A 12,781-nucleotide genomic window follows, 5' to 3' on the forward strand; every position below is an offset into this window, starting at 1 on the left:
TCAGCGAGGATATAGACGGCAATGGCAAAGTAGCACTCCTGATGAGGCGTGTTACATGGGAATCGACTGCAGGCGGAGTTTCCCATTTCTTACAATGCGCTTCCGGGAATGGATAGTTGGACGCCAAGCGTTTCTGTGGCAGGAAACGCTTACTGGGCGTCTGCCAGGCCACCGCCATGTGATCAGTCAACTGATCAGACAAGGGGAACGCTGTAGAAGTAACCTTAGCTTTTTTAAAACTAGGATACCTTGACTTGGGAGCGGGTGCCTCATCCTCAATCAGAAGAATAGCCCGCACCGCCTTAACCAGAGCCCGCACATTGATGGAAGATTTAGTGTCTACCTCCTGGACTGAGGCATCTGAGGCTGAGTCATCCTGTACCTCACCATCATCCGAGAACCCCTCAGAATCCGAAAGATGCGCAGCCTGTGCCATGACTGAGCGTTTAGACGCCCTGGAGGGCACGTCACTGCGCAACATCGACTGAAAAGCCGAAGATGCTGCCGCCAAATCTTGGACAGTGTGGGAAAGCGCATCCACCCAGGGTGGAGGAGCTGTCACAGGAGCCTGAAACGGCACCACAGCCGGCTGTGCCACAGGGGTGGACTGAATATACATTGGCAACCCCGCATAGGGACCAACAGGCTGAGACCCCGGGGGAGTCTGCAATAATTGTGGGACACCCGGGGAATGGGGGATGGCAGGCTGGGGCAACGCCCTAGTAGGGGCGGCAGTCGGGACCGACAGACGGTCCGCGATGGACACCAGCACCTGGGAAAACATCGCCCATGGTGGCTCCTGCGAAATGGGAGGTTTAGACGTACCAGGGACCGCCTGGCACCGTCCGCACAGGCCATCCTGTGACAAATCCTCCCTATCCACTCCTGCAGAACAGCGCCTGCAGGAGAACAATGCTGGAGCCCCGGAGTGCTCAATCTCCTCCTCAGACATGACTTAGGAAGAAAACGTGCGCACTCACCAGTGTGCTGAACAACAGCCCACAATATGGCACCGTGTAGCACACAACTGTATGTGACGGACCTCACAAATACGTGATCTATATAGGTGAGGTCAGTAGAAACACCCTTCCCCCGCACACCTGTAGGGCTTGTAGGAGAAGGAAAGGGATAGGTACAGGCTGACAGTAAGTAGAAAAAAGACACAGACAGGCAGCACTAGCAAAAGTCACATACCATGCAGGAAGATATACTCACTGCACCTTTCCACTACAATCAACCTCCCAGATTCAGTGTCTGGGAGGGCTATAGCGCTGTGTACACTGTCCTTGTCGGGGGAGAGGTACACAGGGGGACCGGTCCGCGTGCTCCCTGAGAGTATCCACGCTGCCAGTAAGAAAATGGCCGCTGGAGACCTCAGAGGAGGAGTGGCCCGAGTAGCTGCAGCTCAGCGACGCCAGACTCCGAGCTGAAAGGCGCGCTGAGCTGAGGGGAGGAGCCGCTGACAGGGAAGGCTTCCTCCCCTGGCTAGCATATTTAGCCCCCAAGGTTGCGGCATCCCGCTTGCCGCTTAATTACCCTGGTGGTCTAGTGGTCTGGCGGGGTATGCCTCCGATGGAGGGGGGGCCCGCCGCCACCGCTAGCGCCCCCGGTCTGTCCCCTAGACCGGGGGCATGGGACTGCATATGAAAGGCATTACCCGCGCACCGCTGCTAATCAGCGGTGCGCGGCTTACCTGATCTCCCCGGCGTCTTCCGGCAGCAGTCCCGGGGGAAGCCAGAGTCCGGCTAGTACAGACTCTGGCTTCCCCCGCCGCGATCCCCAGTTCAGTGCTGGCGTCGCGGCGCCAGCAGGGAGAAGGAGCGGCAGCGTGGGCGTCTTACAGACAGCCCAGCGCTGCCGCTCTGGAGAAAAAAACTAATGTAAAAATAAATTTAACCTAGTTAAATAAAAAGCTTTAGGGGGCTGCTCCTGCAGCCCCCCCCCCGCAGGGTGACCCGACTCCGGCCGGGCACCATCTTAAACTGAGGTGCCTGTGGCTCGGGGGCGGGGTATAGGGGAGGTTGGACCCAAGTGCATCCTGGGAGCAGCTAAAAGCTTTAACTCCGTGGTGCCCGAGGATCCAGGATCCAGCTATACCCCAAGGTCACCCTGTGGACCCCTATGGACCCTGAAGTAGAAAAAAAAAACAGCAGCGCCAAGAAACATCCTTACAACAAAAACAATGTTCTTTCCCGGCTATACTGGACTGCCACCACTGTTCACTTTCGGGACCTACTGAGCCCGGGTATTGGATGACAGACTATCCTTACTAGACTTACCAACTGTACAATATAATTATAATTTGGTCTCAGGCTAGCTTACCAGCTGTACCATATTGTGTATATAATTTGACATCTCAAGGCAGCTTACCCACCTTCTGTCGATGAGAAAGTCACATTGGTGGTTAGATACTTCAGCCCAGATTATGGTTTATTCATGAGTTTACACAGGTGTCATCACAGTGGGGGACAGTGCAGCTCTGTCACGGTATTCTGCTCCCTATTAGTTTTAAGTCCCAACAAGCCCCAGAGTTGAACTGCCAAAGCTGTAATCAGCACAGGCCTATGGCTGAACCCACATCTTTGGGTCTCTGATAAAAGCATCACTATGGTCAGCCCAGTTCCTCCTTTAATAGTCTCCATGGTTTATTTAATAGCACTAGCTGTACAGTTCAGAGTGACAAATGGATGATATGTAGGGCTGCACTGAATGTAATGGGAAAGCCCAAAAATTTAATTTATGAACACAGCAAGCAGACCAGAAACACTACCAATTCCTACAAAGACAAACAGAAAGCTGCCAATGTACATTTATTACTTAAAACCAAGCCTGAGTTACAACTATTTGGTCAAATACAGGACTGTCATAGGCCCGTATCCAATTAGCCCCAATCATTTTCTCAGGAAAAAAATGGTGTGTTATCGCGTTTTTTTCTGATGGTATTATCGAGCATTTTGGCAATAAATGTTGGCAGATAACTTTTCACACAAAAAAACGGATCGTGCAATCCTATTGCCGAAGACTTCGCATATGCAAAAACTCCATAGACAAAAACCGGCAAATTGGCATCTCAGAGCAGGTGAAAAAATTATCAAAATCCCTATTTTTGATTAAAAAATGTAGGGATTTGTTTCAGAACCCCTTGGACACCCCCTCCATAATGATAAAATAGGCAAAAACATTTTTTTAATTACCTTATTTTGGCCAATAGTGACATGTTATTTTTGCGTAGTGTTGGAAAATGGGTCAGGTATTTTGGGGGGCTCTATAGATGGGACATGTGTTTGAAACATTGCAGGTTGCTGCACCAGGGGGTATTTAACATTTTTCAAATGTGCACTTTTAGGAAACAAAAATATACTTGCGCCCATTTTCATGTACCCCTAATTTAAATGCAGCATTTATTTTGGTTAAAAAAAAAAAAAACTTGCTTTTTATCATTTTTCCAATGTTATAGAAATATGCATATAACATTTAACACAATATAAGAACCCCACATACTTTTATTAGTGCCACTAATACAAGTCTAAAATGATTTCCATTGTCAGTTAGCCTTTTTAGGGGTACAGACTGATTTACCCAATATGTGCAGTACTTTTCGCTGGTTTCACCATGCAGATTTTGCACAAATGCGTTTTTGCGTCTTTTGCAATAGGATAGTGCGAAAATCTAGAGGGCGCATAGACAAAAGACGCAAAAATATTGCACCAAAACTTCTCTGGTGTTTTGTTTTTGCTATTTTTTGGGGCAAATTGGATATGGCCAATAGTGTGATAATGACTTCCCCTATGTTTCGTAGCAGTGTAAAAATATAATGTACATCAGTGACAACAGGCAAAGTGATAGTTCAGTTATGGTTAGTGCAGTGTAAGTAACATTTACATCTACAATTTACACTTTAGGGACCATTAAGTCACATACAATACATAAACAATACATATTGTCTTTAACAAGAGAACCACTATATGTTACAGTTCAAATATATCTTAAGATTTCTGACAAACTAATTCACATATCATCCATATTGCAATATGTTTACCGATCAGAAGTCTTAAACATCTTCTATTCCTTTAAGTTTCTTATATGTATATGTGAATGTCATTAGCAGCTCATACATACAAACTGTATTTTAGGTGTATTGGATCTTTAAAGCAATACACTATTATTGTAGTATTGAGTAGAAAGTGATTACAAAAAGATAAAGGCACCGTTCATGAGACCGGAAGAGGTCGACAGTCAAGGTCCAAGACAACATGATCCACATGTGGTGCATATGATTTCACCTTTTCTACCCGCACAATACTTGTCTGCCATGGAGAACCATGGACCTGCTCTAACAGAATCTGGATTTTAATCTCAACAGACTCCGCCCACTTCCTCCAAATCATCCTCCTCCAACTCCCAGGATCATCCTCCGCCTCCATGTTAGCCAATACTCTATGTTTCTCAGGGAAGCAGTCCACATTGTGGTGTATGTGTAGTATTCCTCCATAGTTTTTCTTCAGTACTTTACAAGCTATGAGGTAACTTGGCTCTGATGTGGGGATAAGGCCCAAATTCACACGATCAGCTAAGCCATGCAGCAACAACTGGGGGGAAAAAACAGTGATAAGAATGATTTAAAATGTATATCCATAAACAATCCTACGTGCAGAATAGAGCATAGAGATTGGAACCTTACAATGAGTAGATCACTTGGATCTATTCTTGAGTGCTAAGCCAGTTTAAAACTTATTTTACAGCATAAAAATATATAGGAATAGGATATATCATGCCCTTACACATCATTAGCTACCAAATGACTGTCATTTCAATTTGCACAATGAAAACTTTTATGTTGAACTGTATTTATTTATCATTCGATATTGGAATATTTAAATCAGTTCCTGGAGAGGCAGAAGTAACTTTATAGAATTGCATATGGTGAAAATCATTTTAAAGACCAACTTTAAAAAAAAATCTGAATGTCCATTAAAACTAATAATTTATTTCTTAATGTAGCCAAGGAAATGTTATATGTAATAGAATTCAGCAGTTTACCAATGTATTGTTTTAGCTTTCCAACTCTAATTTTGTTCAAGAGAACAATGTTGTCATTCAACAAAATTTGTTGTACCCAAGTGAAAAAAAGTAATTTAAGGAAAAAAAAAAAAAAATCTGATCAGGTTTGTGACTCGGGTATTAAAGACAGAAAAGATGCTGCTAGTAGTGAAAGTTTATTGTAGTTTATACCAGGGACAGATTAACAATGGGGTGGATTGGACTGCAGCCCCAGCCTTCCACATAAAAACAGGCCCATCAACAGGGATTGGTATGCGGCCAGGGGTTCAAATCCCGACAGCAGCAGTCCGACATGGGTGAAAATGCAGAATGTAATTAAGGTGAGTATCCCTAATCTTTCCCCCCCTAACCCTCCCTTAGAGGTGCCTAACTCTAACCTCCCCCCCCCGCAGTGCCTAACCCTACTCCCCCCTCTAAGTGCCTAAACCTAGCCCCCCCTTCCCCGCTGCCTAAACCTAACTCTTCCGGGGGGGGGAGGCCTAACCCTAACCTTCCCCTGGGGGTGCCGAACTCTAACCCCTCCTTCCCCTAGCCTAAACCCAACCCACCCTAGTGTTCCTGACCCTAAGCCTTTCCCCGGGAGCCCCTAACCTGTCCGCGACTGGCTTACCTTCGATCGGGATGACGGACTCCCGCCGTAGGTAAAATGACAGGCGTCGGGATTTCGGCGCCTGTCATTTAACCCTTGCCGGGATTAGACAGTCGGGAAGCCGTCCGTCGGCTTCCCCATCAACATGACCCCATGATGATGACCGGCATTTCCCATAAATTTCCCATTATAAGTATTACTAGGAAGATACTGGGGCTGACCGTGTAGGTGGTGTACATGCCCACATGGAACTGGCCACATCCACACAGCACTGATCCCTGCTTCTCAATCATTTTCAGCCCCAGACCCTTATAAACCTTAATCTGGCCCTGGTTTATACAACCCTGAAAACTATTTATACAATTGGATAAAATAACAGAACCATAACAGGCAAGAAGCAAAAGAATTGTACTTTTCAGTGTAGCGATTACGGTGTTACCTGTCTGTTGTCACCCTCATGAATTTGACATTTATGAGCCACCTTGTTAAGCTCCAGATTTTTCTGTAATGCTGTCACAGCATGAGAATTCCACTCACAGGCATGAACAAAAGCAGCACCCGCATGCACCAGGAAAGGCAGCGTGAAATATCCAATACCTAAAATCATACTATATATAAATGCACATAGTATACACAGTAATGATAGGCAGCACCAAAAACTGTGAGACTAGATCAGGGGTGGGGAACCTTTTTTCTGCGGAGGGCCATTTTGATATATATAACATTATTCGCGGGCCTGGTGCAGACCACGCCCCTATGTGCTGTCACATGGGGCGGGGCCACAATCGCCGGTGATTACAGTAATGCCCGAAGTAGAGCTGTAAGGGCGGCATTGTGACTGTCCTAAGTATGCTCCAGGCGGCACTGCTTCATAGATTCTGGCTGCAGGGTGCCATTCTAGCACAATATTAAATGTAGGTAACAGAGGTTAGTAGTAAAGACCATATGACTCATGTTACACCTTTTTTTTTTTTTTTTTAACTCAAATGTATATCATGTCTGAGTTTATTTTCTATTTGTGTGATTATTATGTTTTTCTGTTAAGTTACACGTTTTAGAAACTAATAAAAAAATGAAGTGTATCCTTAGTGAATGGCGCATCAATACAGCAGCCTAAAATTGTGATTCAAACATATGAAATCTCACCAAATTCAACATAAACGTGCAGACAAAAAATAATGTGACTCAAAAAAAGGCGCTTTAAGAAAAATGTGGAAAAATAGGAAATATTCCTTAGATATGAATAATGTCCGTGGTGACAGTCTAGATATTCTTTCCCTCTTTATCCTACGATGTGGATGTGATATCATACATACATAAAAAAAATAAAAAAAGAATATACATGTGTAATACAGTTTTTTGTATCCAGAAGTCATACTGGAAAGAATATCTAGACCGTCACCACGGACATTATTCATATCTAAGGAACGTAATATTTCCTATTTTTCCACATTTTTCTTAAAGCGCCTTTTTTTGAGTCACATTTTTTTGTCTGCACATTTATGTTTTAGAAACTGTACCTGTAGCTCCTGTATTTTGTGTTTATTTGTTAGTGTTCTTTCATTTTCACATGACTTGAATGCGGAATTTGGGATAGCCATCAGTGGGTATACTATTGATGGGCTCTATCGGTGTGCCATTGGTGGTTGATACCATAGATGGGAAACACACTATCGCCATCACTGCAGAAAGCCCAAATCTGTGTCGAGGTGGGGCTCAATAGACTAATCAGAGAAGGGGGAAGGGCTGTGTGGTGTGGATAGGGGGCCATTGTTGGTGGAAAATCATTGGATCGCCACCACTGATGGCAAAACCATTAACCATGGATGATCATTCCTAGAGCGGGGGTGTAAAGCTGACCGCCATGTCAAAGCAGAGCACCCGCTCAGCCTTCTAACCAAGTCTCCCCGAGAAAGTAGCAGCAAACCCCAAGGGCTAGAACTCTGCACCTCCCACCGAGGTCATCACTCCCCTCCTGGGGAGCAACAAGCGGTCAGCAGGGGGCCCAAAGCATGGCTTGTCTCCACACCTGGGTAACACCCGCTGTAGTGCAGTATGCTTCATAGTACACAGTCATCTGATGGGGAAGTGTACATGCATATGACAGGATGGTAAGTTGGGGGATGTGCTGTTGTGGAACTACAAGTCCCAACATGCGATGCGGAGTACATGCTGGACATTCAAGCCCCATAATCCTGCCCTAGCATGTCCAATACCTCAGGCTGGGTCTTTCTGGACACCACAGTCTGCCTGGGATAGATCAGAGAACAAGTACACATTACATCTCCATTCCCCATAGGAACTGCTCTTCTATATAGCATGATCCTGATGTTTTTATAGAGAGAGAGAGAGAGAAAAAAAAAAAAAAGAGGGGGGGGGGGGAAGAGACAAAAAAGAAGGGGGAGAGAGAAAAAGGGGAATAGAGATTAGGAAAGAAGGAGGAGTAAAAAGAAGTACAGAGGGGAGAGAGAGCGAAACATGAGAGATGAAGAGAAGAGAGACACAGGGACAGGGGGAGACAGAGAGAGAGTGGAGGTAGATAGAGAAAAAAACACCTGCAACCCCAGGCAATAGCTAGCGACACAGTGATTAACAGGTCCAAAATACTAGAATATAATAAGGCAGTCCAGCACACTTTGAATCAATATGCAATTAATGTATTGAATGAAGGTCAATGAAAGCAAACGCTGTTACATTCGCAGAGGGTAATAAAAAAAAAAGTTGTCAATAATTCTAACTTGGATAACATGAAGATCAGACAATGCAGACTATGGTTCAGGGCTGAGAAGGGGTAAGGAAGCAGGCAAACATAAGCTTGACCTAGGTGTGCAAGAATACAAAAAAAACCACACAGGGAAACTCACAATGCTAGGAAAGGGTGTATTCCACAGGCTGGGAGGAACAATGAGCTTTAGCACTGGACAGTTAGCCCTCTGCTGTAGAGACAAGGGGCCAAATGTAATAGGGTGAGAGTTTAGAAAAGTGAGAGTTTCTGACACTTTTTAAACTTTGCTAATGTAATAGAGTCCAAAAACAAAGTAACAGAGCGAACTTGCATGTTTTTTTAGATTTAAAAAGCTCTCACGATTTAAAATCTCATTCAGATGTTTTCCCATTTTGAAGATAAAACTCAACCAATGTGAGAGTTTACTGCTAAACTCTCACATTTTCTAAACTCTCACCCTATTACATTTGGCCCAAGAGCTAATAACTGTGGCTAACTAATGGCAGAAGAACAAAATGCAGTTTTTTACATGATGCCAAATTCGCATTATCTGGTAAGGTACTGACCACTCTCCTAGCAACACTGCTTGCCACAGTAGAGTACAGCTGTTGCCAAATCTCTAACATGTCACACATATGCATGGCTCCTTTCTATCCATAATAGCCTGTCATTGCTTTAACACACGTAAACTGTGTCCTCTACTAGTTCTCTTGTGTACAGTATGTATCCTATTGGAATAACAATGTTGAAGAGCAATTGTGGACCGAAACGGAATATGTTGCGCTATATATGAAACTGTTAATAAATAAAATAAATAAATGTTAAGGGCTCAGGAGAAAAACTATTTTGGTCTCATTATACTAGGAAGGAGGGGTCACTTGTTCATTGCCTCATTCGTGTCAGCCTTATAATCATCTTACAATGTGAGCACACTCCCAAGTACGATTTACGTCAGTCTACTGGGAGGTATAAAACATACCTCACCTGCAAAAAGGTCCACCACTATCTCCTGGGAACAGCATAGCGCCGCCAGCCTCTGTTTTTCTACGATGTTTCCAGCTGAGAACATGCACTTGGTGACATCAAATGTATATCTGCAGATAGTTGTGAAGCCATTAGACAAGGTAAAGGAAATAAAAATGACAATCTAACTTTAATTTATTAAATCAGTTACCTGATGCCATTGTCCACATGTTCCACCCATCCGCTATCTCCTAGTAACAAAGTCACGTTAGGTGATCTCATGCCATCATCCAGCACTCGACCTTGCTTTGCTAGGCGCTTAGCCCCAAGAGAGCATGCTACAGTGGCCCACAATCCAGCACCTGCAATATTGTAGACATAACAGATTAACCTCTTCGCTGCTGAGGGTTTTAGCAAACCAGTGCTGAGGCCAGTGTCTGACATTAGTGCTCGATACATTCCAACATCAATATCAATTACTTTTTACCCACACAAATTATACAGCTGTGTCCACAAACATCTATCCTCCGTGCACTACAAGTTGCGCTACACAACACGTGAGCACTGTGTGACTCGGTAGCGCTGAGCGTCTTTTTGTGCAACTTTTCCTCTTAAAATGTGTGTTATATGCAAAGTGATGCAAATAGAACACACAAGCAGCTTATGCTGATTCAAATGATATGTGGCATGCCTATATTCTGTGTGTATCTGCATGCCAGATTTTACTTTACAATGTCAGCAGCTGTGACACCGTAACGTAGCATTTCACATTCAGATACAGCCGCAGTCTTATTCACAACCCATTATTTAAAAAAGTTGCACAAAAAGACGCTTGGCGTTACAGAGTCGCGCCACGGCATGTCGCGACTGAAAGGGCTGTTTTAATGGGCAAGGAGACTAGGGGGTAAACTTACTAAGATGGAAGTTCTATTTAAGAAGTGATGTTGCCCATAGCAACCAATAAGATTCCAGGTATTATCTTCTAGACGGTGCTAGATAAATGAGAAGTAGAATCTGATTGGTTGCTATGGGCAACATCATCTCTTAAATAGAATTCCCATCTTAGTAAATTTACCCCTAGACACATCTGTACCTTGTTTTTTTTTTTCCATAAGACTTTGCATTTTAACAAAATACCATTAGTCTTTCTGCTCTAATACGTCAAATAAAAGTTAGCTAGAATGACAACAAAAGTATTTTTTATTGAAATTTCCAGGAAGTGTACCAAAAAGCAAACATATTTTTTTTTTTTTATAAACACCACAAATAAATACTTTGTGGTTCTTGATTCAGCATTAATTCACTGTTACAAAATTGCAACCAGTAGGATTCTACTTGTAGGTTTTCACCAAAAAAAAAAAAATGTACACTGAAATAAATATTGTACATTTATATTTTTGTTTGCACATTTTCGCCATCTCGTTTAAAACACTAACCATGTGTAGGAATCTTATTGCAGCCCAACAAGGCCTACCAATTTTTTTAAACTAAAAAACCTACAACATTAATTGAGGGTACCACTTTTTTTTTTTTATTTAACACAATATGTGGCAAAGCTGAGCTTTAGATCCACCCCATGCATGGAATTTTGTTTGTCTGGCGATAACTAATAAGGGAGCACATCATTTAAAAGAGCATACTCTTTCAAACAAGGGTACTCCCATGTGTGCGTGGGCCAGTACGGGAAAATAGTGTGCCCCCCCCTCAAACCAGATGACGGATCTCATTCCTCATTGTCAGTTTTAATGTACATGCTGATGACAAGTGGGGCTCATTGTTACAAAGTTTGAATATTGATTTGCTGTTGTATTTGTACTCACCTAGCTGCTTCCATACAGGGTCACAAAAGCAGTCTTCACTTAGAACAACCAGATCGCCATGTTGCTGCCACGAGTGAGGAAGGTCACGTTCCAAATTTCGCCCCCAAAATACTCCATAGCGGTCCAACAGCTCATATAGGTCCATACGCAACTTCTGGGCTGGAGACTGAACTCTGGCCCTTTTGGAGAGCACAGGATTCTGGAATACAAATAAAAAGCTCAGGTCACTTTTTAGAGAATTTTAAATAAAAAAACAAATAAAACAACATACAATTATCCCTCAATAAAAGGAAAACAAAAATACAACATTTAAAGAATTATAAAAGTCTCAGACTTATGGGGTCTTATAGTCTGTATCGGGGCAAATCCCCTTTTTGCCGATGCCGGGTGATCGGAGAAATACAACAAAATGGACAATCACGGTTCCCCAAAGATGGTTGGAATCCGGAATTGACAGATTTTAAACATGGTGAATTTCCCTGTAGATGTATGGCCGCATTACACCTAATACAGGGCAGATGAAATAATATTGTAATTTTTGGGGGTGATTACAGCAGTCTTTTATAATATGGGCATCAACAGAGGGAAAGGACCTGTCTGAGGTCAAGTCCAGTCAATCAACATTGGATGTAAGATTTTGAGATTGTATTTTGACATTTGGTGCAGAAACAATAGAGGATTTAGAAATAGAGGGAGATTACTAGAGGGCGCTGCACCCCCTTAGCCAATTGCAAACACTTGGATTTCGGCGTGAGGCTAATGATAGGTGTCGGTATTTAGACGCCCATCATCAGTCCCATGCCGGGATTTCACAGTCGGGAAGCAGCGGTCGGCATTTCGACCACTGGCTCCTAACTACATCCCGTTGAATGATTATAGCCAGCCTGCAAACGGACACTAGTGCATGTGTCAAGTGCTGGGGGAACTCTGATCTGCCTACAAGGTAGACTCTGAGCTATCAATCCAAGGAAGGATATTGAGGGGTCGATCAAAATTTTACAGTCAGTATTATTTTCCTGGAAAATAAGATCTATTGCTTTAGAGAAAATGGACAGGATTAAAGGGTCTCGTATTGAAGAAGAGTCAGAGGGTAGATGATGTTGATGATCTTTGAGGAAAAATAATGTATTCACTTGAATTAGCAAAGTGGGTTTGAGTAATATGTACAGATGTCTCCTCATACACTATTGCTGAAATCACTCGAAACAGCCCCTCTCGGAGCGCCAGGTCCCATGTATACTGCTAGCGCTGAGTGTCTTTTAAGTGTCTTTTTTTTCATTTGAAAATGCGTCTTAGTTGCAATGCTATACGACTAAGAGGCATCACGAGACTGCAATGATTAATTTGAAATGTGACACCTGTATATCTGTGTGTGACACAGACTCCTCTATGTACTATGCCAGGGGTGGATATACTTTTAGAATTAGTGATTTACTTTTAAAACTAAAAATCTTCCATGATCTATTGAGCATTTACATTTGCTCGCACAGTCGGCACACTCCCAATAAAGAAGGCATGACATGTCAAAAAAGGGGGTGTGACCTCATATTAAGGGTCGTGGGGACTGTTCTGCCAAAACCACACATTGGCCCACACATTAAAAAAAAAAAAACACACACATTG

General features: G+C 43.3%; 1 protein-coding gene across 7 annotated transcripts in view; it reads right to left on the reverse strand.

Moving 5' to 3' along the window:
• Positions 1–2,620: 2,620 nt before the first annotated feature.
• TYW2 (tRNA wybutosine-synthesizing protein 2) overlaps positions 2,621–12,781 on the reverse strand; it is a 49,889-nt gene continuing 39,728 nt past the window's right edge. For all 7 annotated transcript variants that reach the window (XM_088467360.1, XM_088467368.1, XM_088467332.1 and 4 more), the window contains exons 4-8: positions 11,159–11,357; positions 9,550–9,700; positions 9,360–9,469; positions 6,090–6,247; positions 2,621–4,589 (exon numbers count right to left, since the gene is read on the reverse strand). In XM_088467360.1, the coding sequence (XP_088323486.1) occupies positions 4,212–4,589; positions 6,090–6,247; positions 9,360–9,469; positions 9,550–9,700; positions 11,159–11,357 (996 nt within the window). In that variant the 3' untranslated portion in view covers positions 2,621–4,211. The remainder of the gene's footprint in view (positions 4,590–6,089; positions 6,248–9,359; positions 9,470–9,549; positions 9,701–11,158; positions 11,358–12,781) is intronic.

Source organism: Taudactylus pleione, unplaced genomic scaffold, assembly GCF_031769625.1.
Source record: "Taudactylus pleione unplaced genomic scaffold, aTauple2 ptg000009l, whole genome shotgun sequence".
Classification (NCBI taxonomy): domain Eukaryota; kingdom Metazoa; phylum Chordata; class Amphibia; order Anura; family Myobatrachidae; genus Taudactylus; species Taudactylus pleione.